This window comes from Labrus mixtus, chromosome 3 (assembly GCF_963584025.1).
Source record: "Labrus mixtus chromosome 3, fLabMix1.1, whole genome shotgun sequence".
NCBI classification, from domain to species: domain Eukaryota; kingdom Metazoa; phylum Chordata; class Actinopteri; order Labriformes; family Labridae; genus Labrus; species Labrus mixtus.
In genome coordinates this window covers 21,321,251-21,341,778 of record NC_083614.1, presented here as the reverse complement: position 1 = coordinate 21,341,778, position 20,528 = coordinate 21,321,251, and the positions used below count along the sequence as shown (strand labels likewise).

Here is a 20,528-nt window from a genome sequence, read left to right as displayed (position 1 = left end):
TTTCTTCTTGAGTACAAATTAAGCCACTAAATTTAAAGGTATGAGAGAATTTCATAATACAGAGAAGACGAGAGAGAGAATAATGGCATCTAAGTCAGAAAATCCGCTCTATAAATATTGGTAAACTACAGGCCAAGAACTCAATCTCATTAGGTAATGTACACACATGGTGTGTTTAAAACACTTTAGATCAAGACCTTACCAAACTGCCACCAACTATAACAGCTGAAGAACAAATTTGTTAACAGAAAGACTCCCATTAGCCTTGTATCAAACTCTGACATCTTGGCCACTATAGATGGTGCAGGCATTAGGCTAATATGCATTAGTACACAAGAGTCTGTCAGGGATCCATGAATTAAATTAGTCCTAACAGGTCAGCTTGGCAGCTGTATCGGCCCGGGCAAGACAGCCAAGACTCCTGTGTCTGTTTAATCCATTATATAGACTGACACTAACAGGTTTTTTTAATGAAATGAATAGGCAAACAGAGACAAAGGTACGCATTTTTTCCAGAATGATGGAGAAAGGGAAATATATGCAAACTAAATGAATTTTCCTTTTCTTGGAGTTTGTGTTGTTGCTGTTTGTGTTGTTGCTGCACGTACATCTGGACTGGCTGCTTCAGGATTCTTATTAGTATGGGCAGTTTTGTTAAATGGAAGGAAATCTAAAGTTTACTGAATGTCAAAACAAAGAAAACTACATAAAACATATCTATTTCTCCCTAAAAAGAAATAATACTTTGATTGGCTTTATTGGACCCTGACAATAATTGGATGCCATTTGTCTTTTGGATCAAATCCGTGATTGTGCACTTTGGTACAGATATGGCGCCAATTACTTAAAATCTTAAACAGTTGTTTGTTTTTGAAAGAAAAAACTCATGACTGACACCAACACTGTTTGAGAAAAGGAGGCAATCATTGTTTTTTTCTCTAGCAGCTTTTTTATTTATTTTGTGCTCTTGTTTATGTATCCTGAAAAAAAAATCAAAAAAATTCTGTGATAAAATACAGCACAAAATGTACTATATGTACTGTTTGGATGAAAATGTTTATGATTAAGTATTACATTTGTAAATACCTTATATTAAATCCGGATTTTAAGCATTGTATAGCCATGTTATGATAGTTTATCTTTATTGTAAGACTTAGAGACTGATGAGTTGTCATCTCAAGTTAAGACAAATGATCTCGAAGATTTTAACGTTTGAGACATTCACGTGCAGCAGACATTACTTTTATAAATTATTTTCTTACTAATTATTTGCATATGATGCCTTTGTTTTATGTCAATTTTTCATTGTGCTGCAGCTTAATGACTTGATTTTTAAAAGTTGGTAGAGTATTGAAAAAACATACATCTCCAAGAGGCCTGACAATGGGATGAAGCCCTTTTTTTCTGGCTCTAAAAACCTGCAGATTGGTAGTCTATGGAGAGTAAATGTAAAGTATCTCCTGTATTATAATGAAAGGTGCTGTGTAGAACTGGTGCTCTTTTATGAAATGAAAGAGGATTAATGGCGCTGATAAGTGGTGTTGGTGTATTAAGCTCAGTCCTTTGAGTTCTGCCATTTTTATTCTAGTTATAATTCGTCGAACACTGATTTTTAAAGTATTACAAAGACTAAAGAGAGAGAAAGCGTAAGGGGAGGGACTGCTGTGCAATCAAGGGAGAACAGTGCAAAGGTTCAGATGCCTCTTTGGGTTGCATGCCGGAGATCTACAATGAAACATATGTAGAGCAAACATGAACACAGGCAGACCTTCACAGACGCACACTGTGACTTTTTCTGCATGACTGGAGGTACATGTTGAGAGGTGCAGTGGGGGCAGAGGGCAGATGGTGCCTTAGAGGTGGGAGGGTGAATTGTGTAAAGGTAGGCAAGGTGTGATGGAGTTGATGGCTGAGATTTATCACATCACAGTATATAGTTAGAGGTAAAATAAAGACAAAGAAAACAATATTTTAATATTTAATTGGTAGTTGTGTATTTTACTTCAAGCATCACACTCTTGTTTACAGTCGTACATTTAGGTTCCAGGTATTTTATTTGAAACAAAAAAAACCTGACCTCACGTGACCACAGAGCTCCTGCTGCTGATGAGTATATGTCAATACTCTGGTAGAGGTTTTTTCTCTGGCTGAAAACTTGAGGGGAGTCCATGTTTATGTTTAAGTCCTATCTTAAACATTGTTGTTATTTCAGAGCCTATCCAGATTTTACTAGAATTTTAACTCCATTGTTCTTTTAATGCTATTTTGTGTCTTTAACTACATTTGTCTTTTCTTAATGTTTGCCTATAGCGATCGGTATCACGTCCCTTTTTTTAAATCAGTCATTTAGTCTGAGGCTGGTTTCAGGAGGCCATAAGGCAGACCTGCTCAGTCTTCTCACTCTCTTCACTGGCCTACAGACTGCCTCCAGCTTTTTGTTTGCATTTTGTGTTAGATTCATATGCATTCACACACTCAAAACTGCATACATACTAACTTCCTCACAAGCTTAACACCTTGTAACTTCATAACTTCATTGAAATAAATTGCATAACTTTGCTGGCTATGTGTGTTCTCCTTATATCGTCTCATACTGTTGAGCCCGGTTGTGGTTAATGTCCCATGGAGGTGTTTACTTTCTATTCCAATTTTAAAGGATGTAAGCTTTGTTTCACATACTTTTTTTTACAACTACACAGAGATTCCTCTAAATCTCACATGACTATCTAAAACAATTCAGGTTGAATTTGGTAAGGATTTAAAGGTCTTGAGGCCTGAACGTGAGGGTGAATTATTGATTGACTAAAGGGGATAGGTGCAGAATAAGGCATGAGTGGGAGGATGTCTCCATCTAGTGTTCATCTTTCAGTTTTATTTTTAGCTTTCACAGCTTTCCACAGCAAATGAATTTGTTAAAATTGAGAGATGCTTTGTGAAAAAAATCTTTACTATCTTTCACTTTATGAAAATTTGTATCTTATTGACTGACTGAGAATGTGCTGGCGTCTGTGAACCATTTCCTCTCCACTTCTGTCTTGCCCAGCTTCCAGAGTTTAGTGACAAGCCGAGTCCCACTTTTGGCCGTAGTCAGGAGATATTCCTTGTTGTCTGGGTATTTTTTGGCGTTATACCTTCCATAAACCAGAGACTGGCAGAGGCGGCCGAGCACCAGAAGGAAGAGGGAATCCTTTTCATTATTGTTGAGCGGCATGATGCTCTCCCAGCCTGCTAACACTGCTCCACCTACATCCAAAGGATGTGGGTTCTCCAGCATCAAGTACATGATTGTTATAGCCAGTTCAAACACGTAGCATCCGTTCATGAGCAGAGAAAAGTCCAGGACGCCTGACACCTCATGAAGCCCGCTGTCAACAGGTGTGACAAGAAGGTTCTGGTCACTCAAGTCCCCATGTATTATTCCTTTGAAAGGGACGATAAAGAAACACTTAGTGCCTTTAAATGTACTGCAGTGAAATACTGTTTGTTTAAGGTAATCACAATGACCTTTTACTTAGTGTAGCTAGACCAAATTACAGCCATTGATTCTGATTCATTTCAAATAACTATTATTAGCATGTATGTCAGTAGCCTACTTTTAGCTGAAAGACTTAGGCGTGCTATATAGTGTAAACAACACCTAAGGACAACAGAAATGTCATCATTATCCTCTAGTTTCTTACAGACACCAAATAAGGATGTCAAATAATTCAGAGGAGGACACGATTATGTGATCAAAGTTTCATATCCATACACAACATTCAAGAAAATTTGATCACTGAGACAGTTGCTTTCAATTTTTTGATTGCTGTTTGGATATTTCAATCAAGTATTAAGTGACTGACAGAAATAAAAAAAAAGAAATATAAAAATTGAAATATGAAACAGACATATGAAAATAAGCTTTGTTAGAGGAAAAGCGCTGCTAAAATGAAAGATAAATGGATGGAAAGTCACCCTCGCTCTGTGCCTTTCAACCACGACCTCCGATAAAAATAATAAAACAAAAGAGTACCAAGTTACTTTCTCTGGTAGAGTATACTGGGCTTAGTATGCAACCTCTTCACCTGTTAGCTAAAAACTGAGTAATATAATTTAGCAAAATAAGCAGAATCAAAGACAAAGATAACAGCAGATGAAAAGTAAAACAGAAGATCAGTAATGTACTGTAGTCCTATTACCTTTTTGGAAGGCGTTGATTTTGGGCTGCACATGTGATTTGTACTGTTCTATGACTGCTTTGACAACTTCCTGCAGGGGATCTCCATCCATCACTGACAGGTAACCCTCCAGGAGAGGAATATTAGACAAGCTCCAAAGTATCCCATCTCTTTCTAAGACATCCAGGTTAGGAGACACCAGCTAAAAAAACAACATGTTTTAGTCATATTTTTTTTTTTTTCAATTCATTTTGTTCACAAATACAGATAATTTCAGAATGGCAACAAAACTTAGAATGAGCTCATACTGGCTGCTGTGTTTTTGGCAGAGAAGCCAGCACTTTCACATAGGATGTTTCTTTAATGTCTGATGATACAGTGAGGTCATTTTATGAATAAATTCAGTAGATATCTTATATATTGCTCCTTTAACTTTCGGGACCTTACCTGTTGCAATGTCTTATCAATGGTGGCCACCAACTTGCCAACATGATAAAGATCCTGCGTTTTGACTGGAGATTGTGTAATGGTTTTTCCAGGGCGATAAGTCATCAACCTCACACAGTAGGTCTGAGCACCATGTCCACAGTCTAAAAATGTCAAATGGATATGAAAGAAAACAACAAAAGATTTAATTGCCGCAATATTATTCAGCATCAAAGCAAATTCCACATCTTTTAGTAGATTTGAAAATTCAAGTTGAATATCCTCTATAACTTGTTTCATTCATCAGTGACTAGGATGTGTAATTTTAAGAAAATACTATTTCATAATAACTGCCTCACTCTTAAATGACCGGGGAAAGATTCCACTTGACCTCATTAAAAAAAAATGTTTGAAGGACTTTGACACAGAACTCTTTGACAGCCGCAGAAGTCTCTACTGTTTCTACTGTTATCACAGAGCCACACCTGTTATACTGACGTCCTTCTTACGTTATAGCCTATAATGGCCGTTAGCAAACAGCTTTTAGTTGTGCTACAGCCGAGGTCTGGGGGTAGTACTGATTTACAGCCAGACACCGGTAAAAACAATTTATAAAAACTATACTTTTAAGATGAGATAGTATTGCAATTCAAAAGAGAATTAGGGCCACTGGGGGAAACTCGGGTTCTCACTTTTTCCTTTTTTAATTCTGCCTTTTTTCTTAGAATTCTGAGTTTAAATAAAACCTCTGACCAGTTTCTGGTGGTTCAATCCAGAACCTTGTCAAGACCACAAGGACCATGTGGTGGAGTTTTAGTATGTATAGGTGGTTAGGATGTGTGTTGGGGACAATGATCAAAGTAAACCCACCGGTTTATGTTGTGTTCTAGTCTAATAACATTTTTCTGTCATTGCCCAAAGCAGCTATAGTTTCAGTTAGTTCCAGTTTCTCATGCATCCTAAAATGACACCATGGCTTGCAAACTTAATTAGATCTCTTCATTCCCAGGACCCTTGACGTTGGCTATCAAGTCTTTCTGACAACTCAACTAATGCTGAAAATACTATAACGAGTACCATAAAAATGACTACCCCTGTTTACACTCAAATTTAACCGAAACCTAATTAGACCTATGTCTAACCAATACTATCGATTGAACTGATCAGTTTTGAACGGCTAAGCTAAACTTCACCTTCTCTAAACAGGTGTGTGTGTGTGTGTGTGTGTGTGTGTGTGTGTGTGTGTGTGTGTGTGCGTGTGTGTGTGTGTGTGTGTGTGTGTGTGTGTGTGTGTGTGTGTGTGTGTGAGAGAGAGACCTGCCCTGAGAAGACCTGAAATTCTGCTTCCCTGAGGCCATCAGTGTACTCAGGGAATATGATGCATAGCATCAGCAGCAGGAGGAATCATGTCTTACATTGCATGAGGTAGCAGCACAAATATTCTCCCACTTCATAAATTTTTTACAAGGACAAAAGACGGATGGTTCAACTTTTCTTACCAGATGTAACTGTAGGCTAGATACGACTCATCAGGATACAGATTATTTTTACCTCAAGTTTATAAATGTTGTTTTACTAAAACCTGACTACAAAAATGTAATCTGCTGTAACCTGTTTCCGCCATAGTCATGAGCTGCCCCGTTGTCGTGGGAATAGCAGTCTGAGCAGGAATTCCATGGCAGCGTAGAAAGGACATGGCGAGGGTCTGCAGCCCCAGCAGGGTGGTGTTCTTACTCTCCTCTGAGTTCATGATCTTCAGGACGTACTTGGTACCTGGTTCATCCATCACCAGGAAGTTCTGGTCCATATAACTAGGCAGGGTGGAGATCTCTTTAACAGTGACTCCATAATGCTGCAGTGCTAGTTTAGTAGCTTTCTGCAGGCTGAATTCAGGCCTTGGATTGACAGGTGAGTCATTATCTGCACACAAGGGAAGAATGACAAGACAATTTAACATAATCTTTTTATAGGTCACCTAACCAAAGACAAAAATGTAGTCCCAGGCCTACAAAATATAAAATCTCAGAAACAAGCTGGGATGAACCATTGTTGCTTCAGCTCCCTATTTTTGGATGATTTATTTTCCTGCTGATTTTTTTATCATTACATTTGGTAATAAAATATGTAATAACTGTACTATAACATGTTGTATTACCATCAAACTCACAACACACATAAACCATGTCCTCTTTATTAAACTTCAACTCTTAGTTTGGTAAAATGTGCATAAATGTAATTTTAGTGATTTTTTATCATTAAATATGGTCATTAAATAAGCAATAACTATACTATAACATGTTGTAGTGCCATCAAACTCACAGCACACATAAACCATGTCCTCTTGATTATACTACAACTCTTAGTTTGGTTAAATGTGCTTTAGGTATTACAATTTGCTTCCATATAACTTCAAGGTTTTCTTGATAGGTATAATTATCAATGAAGTCACTATTATAAGTTATAGGGTGACATAAACATCACCATATATACTCCATATCATGTTGTTTACACTACAGCACTTGGCTTGGGAGTTTTGGCTTTCACTCAATTCTGAGGATTTCTTTTACCTATCATAAACAACATAATTTATTTCCAATTCAGCACTCAGTTTGAACAGTAGGGGTCTCTTTTAGCCAAAACTATGACACTTAGTTTGGAAACTGTGTTTTTGCATAATTTAAGGGATTTTTTAACATGGATATCATTAAAAAAAAAGTCACCATTGTAGGCTCTAGGGTCACCGAAAAATGTAATCACACATAAAGTAAATCATGCTTAATGCTTTTATATTATGTGTGCTGTGAGTTTGATGGCACTACAACATGTTATAGTACAGTTATTACTTATTTTATTACTTAGGCTATTTTAATGATAAAAAAAAATCACTCAAATTACATTTATGCACATTTTACCAAACTAAGAGTTGTAGTATAATCAAGAGGACATGGTTTATGTGTGATGTGAGTTTGATGGCACTACAACATGTTATGGTAAAGTTATTACTCATTTGATTACCATTAGTCTATCTTGTTGTGATTGCAGAGAGGTGTCGGTGTTGTAAAAGAAATGTTCCGCTGATGAGTTATTGATCCGGGAAAGCCGAATCTGTGAATTCTAACTTTACCGAAGTTTCTCACACACCACTTTACTTTTTTTCCTTCTTAAAACCTGTTCATATTCTCCGTAGCCTATGGCCACATGAAGATATTGATGTAGCCTATTTCGAAATGGTTCAAGTAGGAGGATCTCTTTTTTGTCGCCTGTTGCCATGGCGAATCGTAGAATCGGGGCTCCATTCATGTTGGCTTTTTATCGTCAGGGTGCACGCGCTGAACACTGAGTGGACCTACTCAGAGTTGATTTAACTAAATCAAATCTGCTGATCTGGAACCCGAAAACTCAGAGTTTCCCTTCTGAGAGTAAATCAACTCAGAGCTCAGGGTTAGAATAGGTTTGTTGAACCTTCTTTCAGAAACAGGCCCCAGGTCACTTACTTCATATCCTCAAATACTCTCCCAGTTGTTTTTAACCACTCAGTGAATTATATAAAATGGTTTAAATGCTCCTACAAACACTTATTTTAAATCACATATTAATTTAAAAATAAACTAGAACAGCTGACAAATATTATGAATGATAAAAAAAAAGGTTTTGAAAGATATGTCTCAGTAATTGAACAGAATATTAGTTTGCTTACCCATCGTCTTTCTGCTGAGAGTGTGCAGGAGGAGTAGAGGGGATGTAGCTATAGAGTTTGTTTCAAGCTTTGCTATTGGCTTTTTATCACAACTCTGTCAAACTAGTTTCCCCACCTCAAGCAAAGTGAAACATATGTTTGTGTATTCAAACAGTCTTCATGTCCAAGCGAAAACATATTCAGCGTTTGAAGTTTAAAAAAAAAAATGATTATGGATAAATATTGTTTCACACAGTTCTCAAACTGAACAGTTTTTATAGAATACTTGTATTATTTCTCTTTGCTGATAAAATCCATCTTTTCTGAATCCTTTCTGTGAAAAGCCTCAATGAAATATGAACCATGAATGTAACAGTTGGGGGTTTGTGAGCCTGAAGCTCTAAAAACCTGTCCTGACTCCTCCAGGATAATGGTAAAGAATTCTGACTATGAGAACCAGTGCCACTTTGCCGGAGGCGGGGAAAAACTCAAAGAGATGAATGCTACTTCATCAAAAGTGCGTACTATATAAGAAGTTGACTGTTTTTTTTGTTGTTGCCCTCAATAGGAGTAGGGGTTTACGAGGACCACAAGAGGGCAGTATTACATCACATTTTACAGTGGGAATAAAGTAGGCCTACTAAACAATTCTTAATTTATCTGTAGCCAACTATATCTGATTTCTAAAACGGTTAAATTCATTTTTAATACATCTACAAGTAATATATTGTCTATGTTTTGTAACTGATCGGTTTCCAATAATGTGTGAGAATCTAGTGGAGCTACCAAGATACAACTGTGATGTGATAGAGATTTATTATTCTTATTAGTGCGGTAAACCTTTTAGGATCAACTGGCAATAAACAATGAAATGACACAAGACAATGTTTTACTGTTTTATAGAATATACATGTATGGTCGTCTTTAAAGTGATCTTGGAATTTGTTTACACTTTTGCTTCTTGGTTTAAAATATTTCAGTGTTTTATAGGCTATTTGTACTGTCTTAAACTGAGAGTACGTTACTTGCTGTTTCAATTCAACCCGGCTTTTATTTTGAAATAAAGCAAGTAAATTAAAACCTGCTAGAAGGAACGGCATAAAAGTGAAATGTTTGATGTCAAGAGTTGGATATAACATTTATCTCGTCAACTGATCCGTCTGGAAGTTTTTTTTTTTTTAAGTGAAATGAGACATTCAAATATGCAGCAGTTCTTTTTCATCAATGATTCTACAGAGAGACACTGCTGAGGTTTATCCACGGTGCGCCTGAAGGGACAAAATAGCATGCGACAATTCGCGAATTGAAAAAATAAAAAACACATTCATTTTCAGACCTTGATTAATCGCGATCAAGTCGTTATTGCTCACAGCCCTGATATATATATATATAAAGTTAGCAACAAAGGGACAAGTTAAGTAGTAACAAGACTTACCTATTTCTTGTTTTAAACTTATACCAGTTCAAAAACATCTTTTACAATGCAGGTCAAAGCCTCATCAGTATTTGTTTTATGGAACAAGTACAGCTGCCCCTTTATCAGTATAATTAAACTGAAACAAAGATTCTAAATGTGGCAGTGTAGAGCTCATTTATTAAGGATAGTATCTCAAATGTTTTTTTATAAAACGGTGCTACAGCAGTGATACATAGCTGTTATACATTTAATACAGCCTCACTGAGATCATTTATTCTTTTGTTTATTCACCTGTTATATGAGAAGAAGATCAAATTCTGTCACTCATCAGTGTGCATGCTGATACAGATACGGACCTCATCACACAGTGCTTTTTAAATGTTTCTAGTCATTTATTTCTGATGAACATTTGAATTGAATTGTATTTGATCAGTATGATTGTACTAAGGTATAAGAGTGTGTCTGTGTATGTGGGGGCATAGAGATTATTTTTTGACTCATGATCTCTCATTTCCTTGACAGGAGTTTGATGTGGAAAACCACATAAACTGTTCACATGTATAACATACTGTAGTCCCAGTTATCTCTTTTCACAGATTACCAGCCAATGTCATACATGTCAAGTATGTAATGTTCTAGTTCTAGTTTAAGCATGTCTACTTTGTTTTATTGCTGAAAGAACCAGTAAAAGACTACAAAGTCTCACAACCAATCAGTTATCCTTGTATACCCTTATTGAAAAATGTAACAGACTCGTTAAGGGCGGCAGTGTTATTTCGTTTATTGAGATGACTGGAGCAGTATAAAATGGTTCATGTTTGGACCCAGAAAGATGAGGCTTTTCCATCAAATCAGAACGTAAACCAGCGTATTGAATGTAAAGAAAATATGTTCAGCAAGACAAATGTAAGTGAACATGTCAGCGATGTGAGCCAACCAGATGCAATTAGCTTGTTCAGGAATGAGCCAAGTTAGAGAGGAGACAAAGTAGCCTCGGTCGTTCACATTATCTTTGGTGTAAATCTCATAAAATACAAACAGTATAAAGACAGATTTAACAGTCAGGGTACAGCAAACATGTCTTCTAACCATAACACTGTTACTTATCAAGGCACAAAATACTCTGTGAACTACAAACAGGCAGCTAGTTGTGTATTTGCACCGATCGAGTATCAAACCCTGATCCTTTGTTAATAGACAGGAAACTTTAACTGCCACACGATCTACCTTCCCTTCTGTAAAGGGACACGCAGATAAACCTGTGGATGAATACTTATTGCTCATAGCTTATTGCTATTCTGGTGTTTGAATCGCATACTGTACATGTCATTATGAGTTATGACACACACCATTAGGTCCATCTGCTTTAAGCACACCACTCCCTGCCTTTATCTAACCTGTAGTAAAATGACTTCAAAGTCCAACCAAGTGACCTGTAACCATTCAGAGGAAAACTTATAATGAAGTTATAATGACTTGTATAATCCCTGGTGACTTTTCGCACTTGTTAAACACAGTTATTCCATCTCTAAAAGGTAATGCCTAGTCAGTAAAGGCTGCCAGAAACAATGGACCATGACCAATTGAGAAAGACAGACAGAAGGCGGTTAAAAAAACTTTCAACTGACTTTCGTGAAGTTATTTTCTATGCTACCAATCGCTGATGTAGATACCGTATTAGTACTTCAATATTTCTGATTCTTCAATTTGATATACAATATACTGTATACTGTATACAGTCTCCTGTGGTCTAAATGAAACATCTGTGCTGTGGTCAAAATATAACATGAATCAAGCACCAGAGGAGGTTTGTGACCCTGTATAAACCAGCTCTCTCAGAACACTCTGTTTTGGTGTGTGTGTCTCTTTAAATGCCATGAGCCCCCCCTGAGTTTTCCCGGTAGACATCACTCCTCTGTAGAGAGGAATAAAAATGGCGGACATGCGCAAAAGTTTTTCTGTAGGCTGGGGCTGGAGTCCATGGGTGGCGATATCAGGGGAGGGGAGGGTAATTTTTTTTTAACCAGAATCCCACTGTGATGTCACAAGGAGAGCAAATTTGAAACGGAGCATTTTTCTGTGTTGTAAGACTTATGCCTATGCAGAATACTGTAATACTGTAAAGTGGAATTTTCATAATATGTCCCCTTTCAAATAGCAATCTTAGAATTACTTTCTGTTCGCACAAAAAGCTACCGTAAGTGGAATCACCCAATCGAGTGTTATTTGTAAATGGCTTTCCCTAAATACCTCTCACTTTCTGTCACTGATCTGAGCAGCACTCTGAAACCACACCTTCTCCACCTGCTCCTTTCCGAGCTCCCACATTTGATGGACAATCTTGACGCCCTTATTGGAGGTAATCATCAGATAATCTGCATTTTCTGGGTGCAAGGTCACTGAGTAACGAGCTAAAACCAACGACTGGCAGAAGCGGCACAGCACCAGCACAAAGAGACAGTCTTTCTCTGCCTCGTTCAGGGGAAGGACACTTTCCCAACCCGCCAGGACATGTCCACCCACCTCGATGGGATTAGGGTGCTCTATCATCATGTACATTATAACGATGGCCAGCTCATGGATGTAGTAGCCACTGTTCATGTCTCCAAAGTCAAGGATGCCAGAAATCCTGTAGCCGTCAGTCTCATCAGGTTGGACAAGAATATTGAGGTCATTGAAGTCACCGTGGTTAATGCCTTAAAAGAAATACAGAAAGTGTTGTTTAGCTGTAACCAAAGTGCATGAGGACATATCCAGTCTCTGCTGAGAGAATATGTGGTGTCAATGAGAATCCCAACAAGTGTCAAAGAAAATTACCACCACTATTTTTTAAATGCTTAAATAAGAAAGGGATCATGTCTGACAAGGAGTCCATTACCAAGAGTATATGGACATAAATTCATGACAATGGACAGTGTCCTGCTAATAATTCCATGGTCCTTTGTTAAAGAAATCATATACAACCCAGACGTTATGTTTACTTACCTTTTGCTTTCAAAATGAGCCCTGAACAATATGAGGAAACTATGTAATGGGATAAAAATATGCAATAAATGCAATAAATAAAGAACAAATTAAGAGTACAAACTAGCACTAGAACTCACAGTTTTTTATTTCTTTATTCCCGTTCAACATGTTTTAGATGTGTGATTTGGGCCTGTGTGTGTGAGAAGCATGTCTCTCAATAACACTGTAAAACCAGAATTTCCATAAAGGATTAATAAAGTTTATAAAATTTAAATTAAAAAAATATAAATTGTTTTGCAACATGTCCCTCCTGAAACCAAAATAAAAATTTTGGATTCTCAACCAAAATGCTTTTTATTTTACCATTATCTGACTGCATGAAAATGGCAGGAAAGCATGGTCATTATACCCAAACCTCCAACAGGTAACATGTTTACATCCCGAGTGAGAGCTTTGCTTGTTTATGGAAAATAAAAAATATTACTTATGAATATAAATACAAGCTTTTGTGCTATCTTAATTGTAAATGGTCATATTGAGATAATGATGATATTTTGATTAATTGCGCAGCTGTATGAAGCTGTAGCTTCATTTTCTTATGCCTAGAAATTTGAAGACATAAAAAGTCATCACCATCTAGTACAGTTCAGCTGCCATAGAAACAGTGCTGACTCATTTAAGAAACATGCTCATACATAAGCAGTGCATTCATTTAGAGCTCTGGACAGACAGACAGTCTACTAGTACTAGTTAGAAGGTGTCCAACCATCAGCAATATGTTAACACCCTGCAGCCAATCAGAATTGGCTATTTATTCAGATGATTTACAATGTTACAATTCATTTAGCAGACGATTTTATCCAAAGCGACGTACATCAAAGATTAAGTATGACACTAATCCAGTCATACACCGCCACAGTGGCAGCGGGAGCAATGCAGGGTTGGGTGTCTTGCCCAAGGACACATCAAACATGTTGCTCAGCTGGGGATCGAACCCTTGACCGTTCGGTTGAAGGGTGATGACTCTACAAACTGAGCCACAGCCGCTCCCGACTTATTCTACTCTGTAAATAGCATACTCACACTTGCGGAAAGTGGAGTATTTGGGGACCACAGATGTTTTAAACTGATGAATAACAGACTTCACAACTTCCTGTAGAGGATCTCCATCCAACACGTGGGTGTATTTTTCCAGGAGGGGAACCGATGACAGACTCCAAATGAAAGTCTCTCTCTGCAGTAAACCCAGATGAGGGTGCTCCAGCTGAAAAAAATTAAATAATGATACAGAAGAGCAGATAGCAGAGGAAAAGGTATGAGACATCAGTTAAAGGAAGGTATGTTTGTTTCTCAGCTGGTAGCAGTATGACTTCACACCGGACAGTTTCAAAAACAATACATGTATTTCTATGAGAAAACAAAGTCATTAACAGAAACAGTTTCATAGGGTTTCTGCAGTGTATACCTCTTGTAGGATTTTGTCCATTCTGGCTGCTGTCTTGCCGGTTTCATACAGTAACTGTGGTGTTACTCGAGCCTTAGATATTGTAGCTCCAGGCAGATAAGTCAATAGCCGCACCAGGTACTTCTGACACCCATAGCCACAATCTGTCAAAGGTAAAAAACATGATAAGTATCACTGCTGTTAACCTCGCTCCTAGCAAACCATAAAGCACAACCTGCATGTTGTGGCCTTAACCAAAAGCACACTTATCAGTACATGTTTGTATTAATATATTACAGAGCACATGATCTGTAATATATTAATAACATTACATAAGATCAGAGCCCAGAGCAAACTTCTCTTCATGATTAAAATAGTGGTTTACTATGAATTTATAAGTTTTGGATCTGTAACTGTTAAATGGCAAAGAAGCCAATCACGTCCTCCATGAATTAATGCTTTACTGCAGACAGTGCAGTAAATGAATTCATAGCACATGGATCAGTGAATAGCATAAAGAGTAAGGGTAAAAGAAAAGTGTTGAATGAGAGGACACAGCAGCACTTTGTGTATTCATACTAACAACCTGAATCGTTGGCTTTATCAAAATAATGTATTTGAATGCATACAGTATAAGGTAGTGAAATGTATGAAAACTTTTTCAGTAACTAAAAACAATACAATCTTAGTTTATTTTAAACTCCCTAGCAGCATAAAGTACCAAAACCTTGAAAAACAGATCTACAATAAAAAATGAAACCTCAAACTGCTGCATGCAAAAGACAGTGGCAGTAGTTAACCAACCTAAAGAGGAAGTGGAAGAGTTAGCAGAGTTATTAAGTGGTAAATCTGAGAAATAAAACATTATATTTTGATCATTTCACAGCATTTATGTTTAAAACACAATAAATACAAATGCACCTCCACATAACCCTGCAGTTGTTAGCCGTCAAAGACGTGATTCAAGATGATTCAAAGGGAATTGTTTTGGTGAATGACTCTCCTATTCTTTATGTAATTGATGTTATATGTATACACATGTTAGCAAATATGTATGTACTGTGCAACAAATGTGAGCAAAAATGAAGAAAATCTTCATATCTCATGTGCCCAGGCTTTTTACGCTGTGAAATTGAAATAATTATCAAAGTGTCTCTTTTCATACCAGTGATGTATTGGTGTTTATACTCTAGTATCATGGATATGTGTAGTGCTGTGTTGAACAAAGTTACACGTTTAAAGTAATCTCAATTAAGCGACCCTACCGGAGAAAACTCTTATCCTCCCGTTTGAAAAGAAGTTGCCTGTCCAAGTGGAATTCAAACCTGAAAATCTTGAAGTACCGGTAACTAGCCTGAGGTAAGGTATATGCAGAGAAGTCATAGAAATGTGCCAAAGGTTAGAGAAGTGTCCTGTTGATTGCCTGCACTACACAGCCAATGTGTACTGAAAGTCAGGTTTCTTTTTTTTTTTTAAAACTCCTCAAGCTTTCAAGCCTTCAGTAAATACAACGAGACTTGTTTGCAAATGTGCATGTTGACTACTTTCAAAGTAACTATCATAAATCTATAAAGGTAACTACCATCAATCTAGTCACACTTACACTTTACACTTTGATATTGCGTCCCGTTTTGAATCAATACGGTTTGTGCCGTATTTCCAAGATACCTTGAACTCAGCATCATTCAGCCGGCTAGTTCCGCATCCTCAGAGCGTCCATTGATTTGTTTGGTTCTTTTTTGGCATGAGCAATGAGAGCTCGTCAGTGATTGGGTGAGAGAAAGTCATAGGAGTCGGAAGGAAACATGCTGCCTCTGATACCCGCACCGTGCACCATTTAAACGTAAACGGATGCAGAAATACAGAAGTGAGTAGGAAGTAATGCATGGCTTGACAGTGTCAGTGAAAATTAATATAATGTAAAGGAAATTATTGTAGGCCTACTTAATATATTTTCTCAGATGTTTATAGATAGGTTATTCCAGTAGCCTATAGTTTGGATAGTGTGAATATTTTTCTGTACATAAAACAAAAAGATGACATTTCACTTCTAAGGATGCACATTCCTTTGAATGGAGTTTAATGTCTGCATCTATCTTTTTAGCCCCAAAACTTTATATATTCCTGTGTCACCCTGCTACATGACATCATACTTCAGGTCATAACTGTGTTAGGATGTCATACCCATTTCTTCCAGGCTCATGAGCTGTCCCGAGACGGTGGGCAGCACCGTTTGGGCAGGAAGTCCATTCTCCTTCAGGAAGGACATGGCGTACGTCTGCACCTCGATCGTGTTGTAGTTTTTACTGTCGTCTGAGTTTAGGATCTTCAGGACGTACTCGCCACCCTCCACAGCCGCCACATAAAAGTTCTGGTCATCGTAGCTGGGCAGAGAGCGGATTTCTGATGGTGTCAGCCTGTAGAGCCTCTTCACCAACTCAGTGACCTGAGGCTGGCTTAAGTTAGGCTTGACATGCTGAGCTGCCATTTCTGCTGAATAAAAAACAGTATGCTATTAAAGAGAATTTCTCTAGAAACAGACAAATTAGCATCCTGCAGTTGTATAGTCGATTTTAATGCTTCCAGTAGAACCTTTAGTCAACAAAATGTTTGTTATGCTTTGCAAGTTTAAATCCTCACATTTATTCCCATTACATTAGACTTACCTCTCTTGGCTTTGCGTGTCAGCTACTGACAATCATCTGAAACCACGATGGACCAATAAACAAAACCCTTCGAGAATGAAAAGAAAACCATATCCGGTTTTTATTTTTCAAAATAAATCAACGCACAATAGTGTATTCAGATAAAGACGGTGGGTTATGATAAATAATACGCTTTAATAACGTCGTTACGTGCGTGCTTCTCGTCTTTAATCTAGGTGCTCCATTCACAGAAAATAAAAGGTGGATGTCCTACAACTATATCAGGTATGGAAAAGATAACATTTGGTTGTTAATTTCGATGGTACTAAGATACGAGACACACGCAAAGTAGGCTTATTGACGTTGACCAGGACACAAATAGGAAAATTATTTCATTAAAAAAAACCGTTAAAAAAAATACGGTAAGGCGGTGTTGTCAAGGTAAATCAAAATAGCGTACCAGGCAACTTCCTTTTTATTTCAAAATAAAACAATCTTGATAAAGTGTGTTTTTTTTCACATTTTTAAAATGGCCACAAACTTTTAACAAGGGTATTTGAGGTACTTTTTTATTCCAACAAGCTTTGGAGCCATTTTAGCTTGTTTCAGTAATATTGCAATATCACTTGCTTGTTATCACGGCAAAATCAAAATACAAGGCAACTTGTTTTTATTTTCGAAATAAGAAACTTGATGAAGTGTACTTCATGTTGTTTTTTACTTTTTTACATTTTTAAAATGGCCCAAAACCTTTAACTGGGGTATTGAAGGTATGTTTTTTGTTTTTTGTTCAACAAGCTTTGGAGCCATTCTATTTCTAATTCAAACCTTTCTCAAATTCCCTCTCAACTTCTACTAATAACAATAATAATAATAATAATAAAAATGCATTTTGTTTATGGGCCTCAAGGGTCACTCAAGGTCAATTTACAGACAGCAGTAAAACAGTAAGTAAAAACAAGAACACAATCAACTACATAAAGAAAGTTACGAGAGAACCAGGATTTAACTTCAAGGAGACAGTCGGGGAGGGATGAAGGTGGGAGTGCGGAGTTAGGCTTAGAAGGCAGATAGAGCTGGGTGTCATCCGCGTGGCAGTGAAAGTGAATACCAAATTTCCTGAAAATGTGACCGAGAAGTAGGTAGATGATGAAAAGGAGAGGAACCAAGACAGGTGGTTAGGTTAGTGTTATTAGAAACACTAACATAGACCTCTCATGCTGTCCTGGAATGCTAATGGGTCCAGGGCTGCTTATAGCTCCTCTTTTAAGGGGAAATTAAAAGGCAGAAGTGAAAATGATGGGTGCTTGACATATTGTCACATCAATTCAATAAACAAAGCTTTGTGGTCTCACTTCTTTTGATCCTGATTATAATGACTCATGACAGAATGATAGCTTTTTGTCCAGAACAAAGAGTCTGCGGTGGCTCAGAATTTGCCTGTCAGGCCAGCCAAATAGCAACTTTCCCATCAGACATTTAATCTCTAACTCACTTTTTTGGCTGTCTCTCCTTTATGATTTGTTTTCTAAAGTTTATTTCTCAAAGCTTCTCCATCTGGCTTGGATCATTTAACAAACAGACTGCATTCAAACTCTGACATGTGCTCACAGTCCTCTGTCATTTGACGCTGGAAAAATTGCATAGCGCACAGTCTTTCAACTGCAGACTGCTGTTAAAGGCAACTGAAAGCATTTCCCCCATTTCATTTGCTTGTATGAGCACATTTTCTCATGGCCAAAAATGTCAACCCAAGAAGTATGATCCATATATTCTTAATCCTTTGGAAAAACACGTGCATTTAGGTTAGTGTGCGTTTCTTGTGAGATGAATAGGGAGGCTTTTCTTCAGGGGCAGATGTGTGGGCATCTGTCTAGAAGACAGATTAATGTCAAGTGCATCTGAATGATCTTTATTTTCCTATCATAGCTCCAAAATGGTGCTGACTGCCTGCAGCAGTAACATGATATTTTTTTTGGCTGGTAGGGCGTTGGCAGTCATCTCAGACCACCTGTCATAAAGCATTCTCTCAACACAGACAGAAGAGGTGAGGGAAAAATGTCAGCTGGTCAACAAATACAGAGGATGCTTACTGCTTGACAGGCAGCCAGATGAAGCCAGTCTGTCACACTATAACCCAATATTAATTTGATCCTGTGCTCTTTCTCTGTACCCATCTGTCTGTCCTTTCAACATTTATATTGTCCTTTCAGACTCTGAATTGATTTTATCCTCATCAGCGCTCAGACAGAACCAAAGGATTGTAATGGCTCTTTGATAATACACAGCTTTGCTACCACAAAATAAGCTTTTATTGGCAAAGGGTAATTGAACAAAATTGTAAGAATAGTGAAAGATAACCCTCTTTTTGAATGCACCACTGACAGACATTAAAATTAGAGAACATATTTTTTCCAGAATCCTTGACAATACCTAAAACTTACAAGAAAGACGCTAAACTATATTTTACAGAACAAGATAGCACCTGTTGTTTCTATAAGTCCTGATTGGGTTGGACAAATATGAAAAGCTTCACAGACAATAACCAACAGAATGAGGAGAAAATTCCTCTTCAAATATCCAAACACAAGAGACAGCCTGTTTCGACAAAATCCATGTTTGGCACAGATCTTAAAACCTGTACGTGACAAAATAGCAGAATATTTGTCCGTAGGAAAGGTGGAGGGAAAAAAACGTTGCTCTTGTTGCAATCGGCAGCAGGTGACTGTCTTAACTAGTTCACCCCTTTGGAACAGTAAAGTTAAAGTTGATGTTGACAAAAAAAAAGCCACTGTCAAAGCTCTGTTTGTGCATGTACAATATTTTATATTGACCGTTGAACTGAACAAATATCTTGTCTTGGCATGCGACTGTAGCTGTCAATGCTCAGCAGAGAAAGCCATATCACTATTTCCCAAGGCTGTTCAGTTATAGCCTGCAGCTATAAAAAGAAGAAGAGCAATGAAGAATGTGACTTATTTGTTGGATAGATACATTGTAAACACTGTAGGGTAAACAGGAGGGCTGCAAACACACGGATACATTGCCTTTGTGTGTGGATGCATGGCTTGTATGTTGGGCATTGGGAGATGAATTATGATGCTCTTCGATTGTTATTTATCATGCTGCATCTTCAACATCATGATAGTGTCTTACCACAGACAAACCACCCCCCTTAAGCCTTCTGTTTATATGACCTGAATGATCTCTGTAAGGAACCAAGGTTAGACTGTTTATCATGGTAAATACATGCATGTTATTTAAAAAAGCCAAGGTTGTGTAGTTGGAGTGTTCAATCTTTCTTCACAATATGCCCTTTATGATTCATGAGGCAAAGTGTTTTTGTTTTTTGAATTACCATGATGAACTTTATTATGTATGCCTTTGTGGTTTTTCTATTGCATTAAGAATAGGTATTGATGCATGTTTAAAAAGTTGGATTTCACATTACATTATCTATTAAATTAATAAAAATCACATTTTGAAGAAAAGACATATTAAGACTGATGGCAGATGTTTTTGCATTAACATCTGTACTAAACGCATTTTGTAAGTAAGATGCCAATGGAAGCAACATGGACGGAGGTATGGACACCTCAATGCTGCTTGTCATAAGCTGTGTAATCGTTTGTACTTCTTAATAGAATAAAGCATATGAACTGTATATACTACTTACAAGATCAAGGTTTTGCCAAATTATTTTTTTTTTATGTATTGGAAAAAACTGAAAGGGTTGGTCCTCTCAATCAGTTTCCTGTCCTGAGTCGTTTTTTTTTTTTTTTTTTACAATTATTAT

General features: G+C 37.3%; 2 protein-coding genes across 2 annotated transcripts; both read right to left on the bottom strand.

Moving 5' to 3' along the window:
- Positions 1–1,966: 1,966 nt before the first annotated feature.
- LOC132965681 (hydroxylysine kinase-like) lies at positions 1,967–6,607 on the bottom strand. Its single transcript, XM_061033788.1, has 4 exons — positions 6,195–6,607; positions 4,605–4,747; positions 4,179–4,359; positions 1,967–3,420 (listed from the first exon to the last, which is right to left on the bottom strand). Exons 1-4 carry the CDS (start codon positions 6,538–6,540, stop codon positions 2,978–2,980), a joined length of 1,113 nt encoding a protein of 370 aa, XP_060889771.1. The 5' UTR covers positions 6,541–6,607; the 3' UTR covers positions 1,967–2,977.
- A 5,281-nt stretch (positions 6,608–11,888) lies between these two features.
- On the bottom strand, positions 11,889–16,600 carry hykk.2 (hydroxylysine kinase, tandem duplicate 2). The gene is made up of 4 exons (XM_061033784.1): positions 16,272–16,600; positions 14,109–14,251; positions 13,727–13,907; positions 11,889–12,372 (listed from the first exon to the last, which is right to left on the bottom strand). The coding sequence occupies exons 1-4, from the start codon at positions 16,573–16,575 to the stop codon at positions 11,930–11,932; spliced, it is 1,071 nt and encodes a 356-aa protein (XP_060889767.1). The 5' UTR covers positions 16,576–16,600; the 3' UTR covers positions 11,889–11,929.
- Between the last annotated feature and the right edge of the window lie 3,928 nt (positions 16,601–20,528).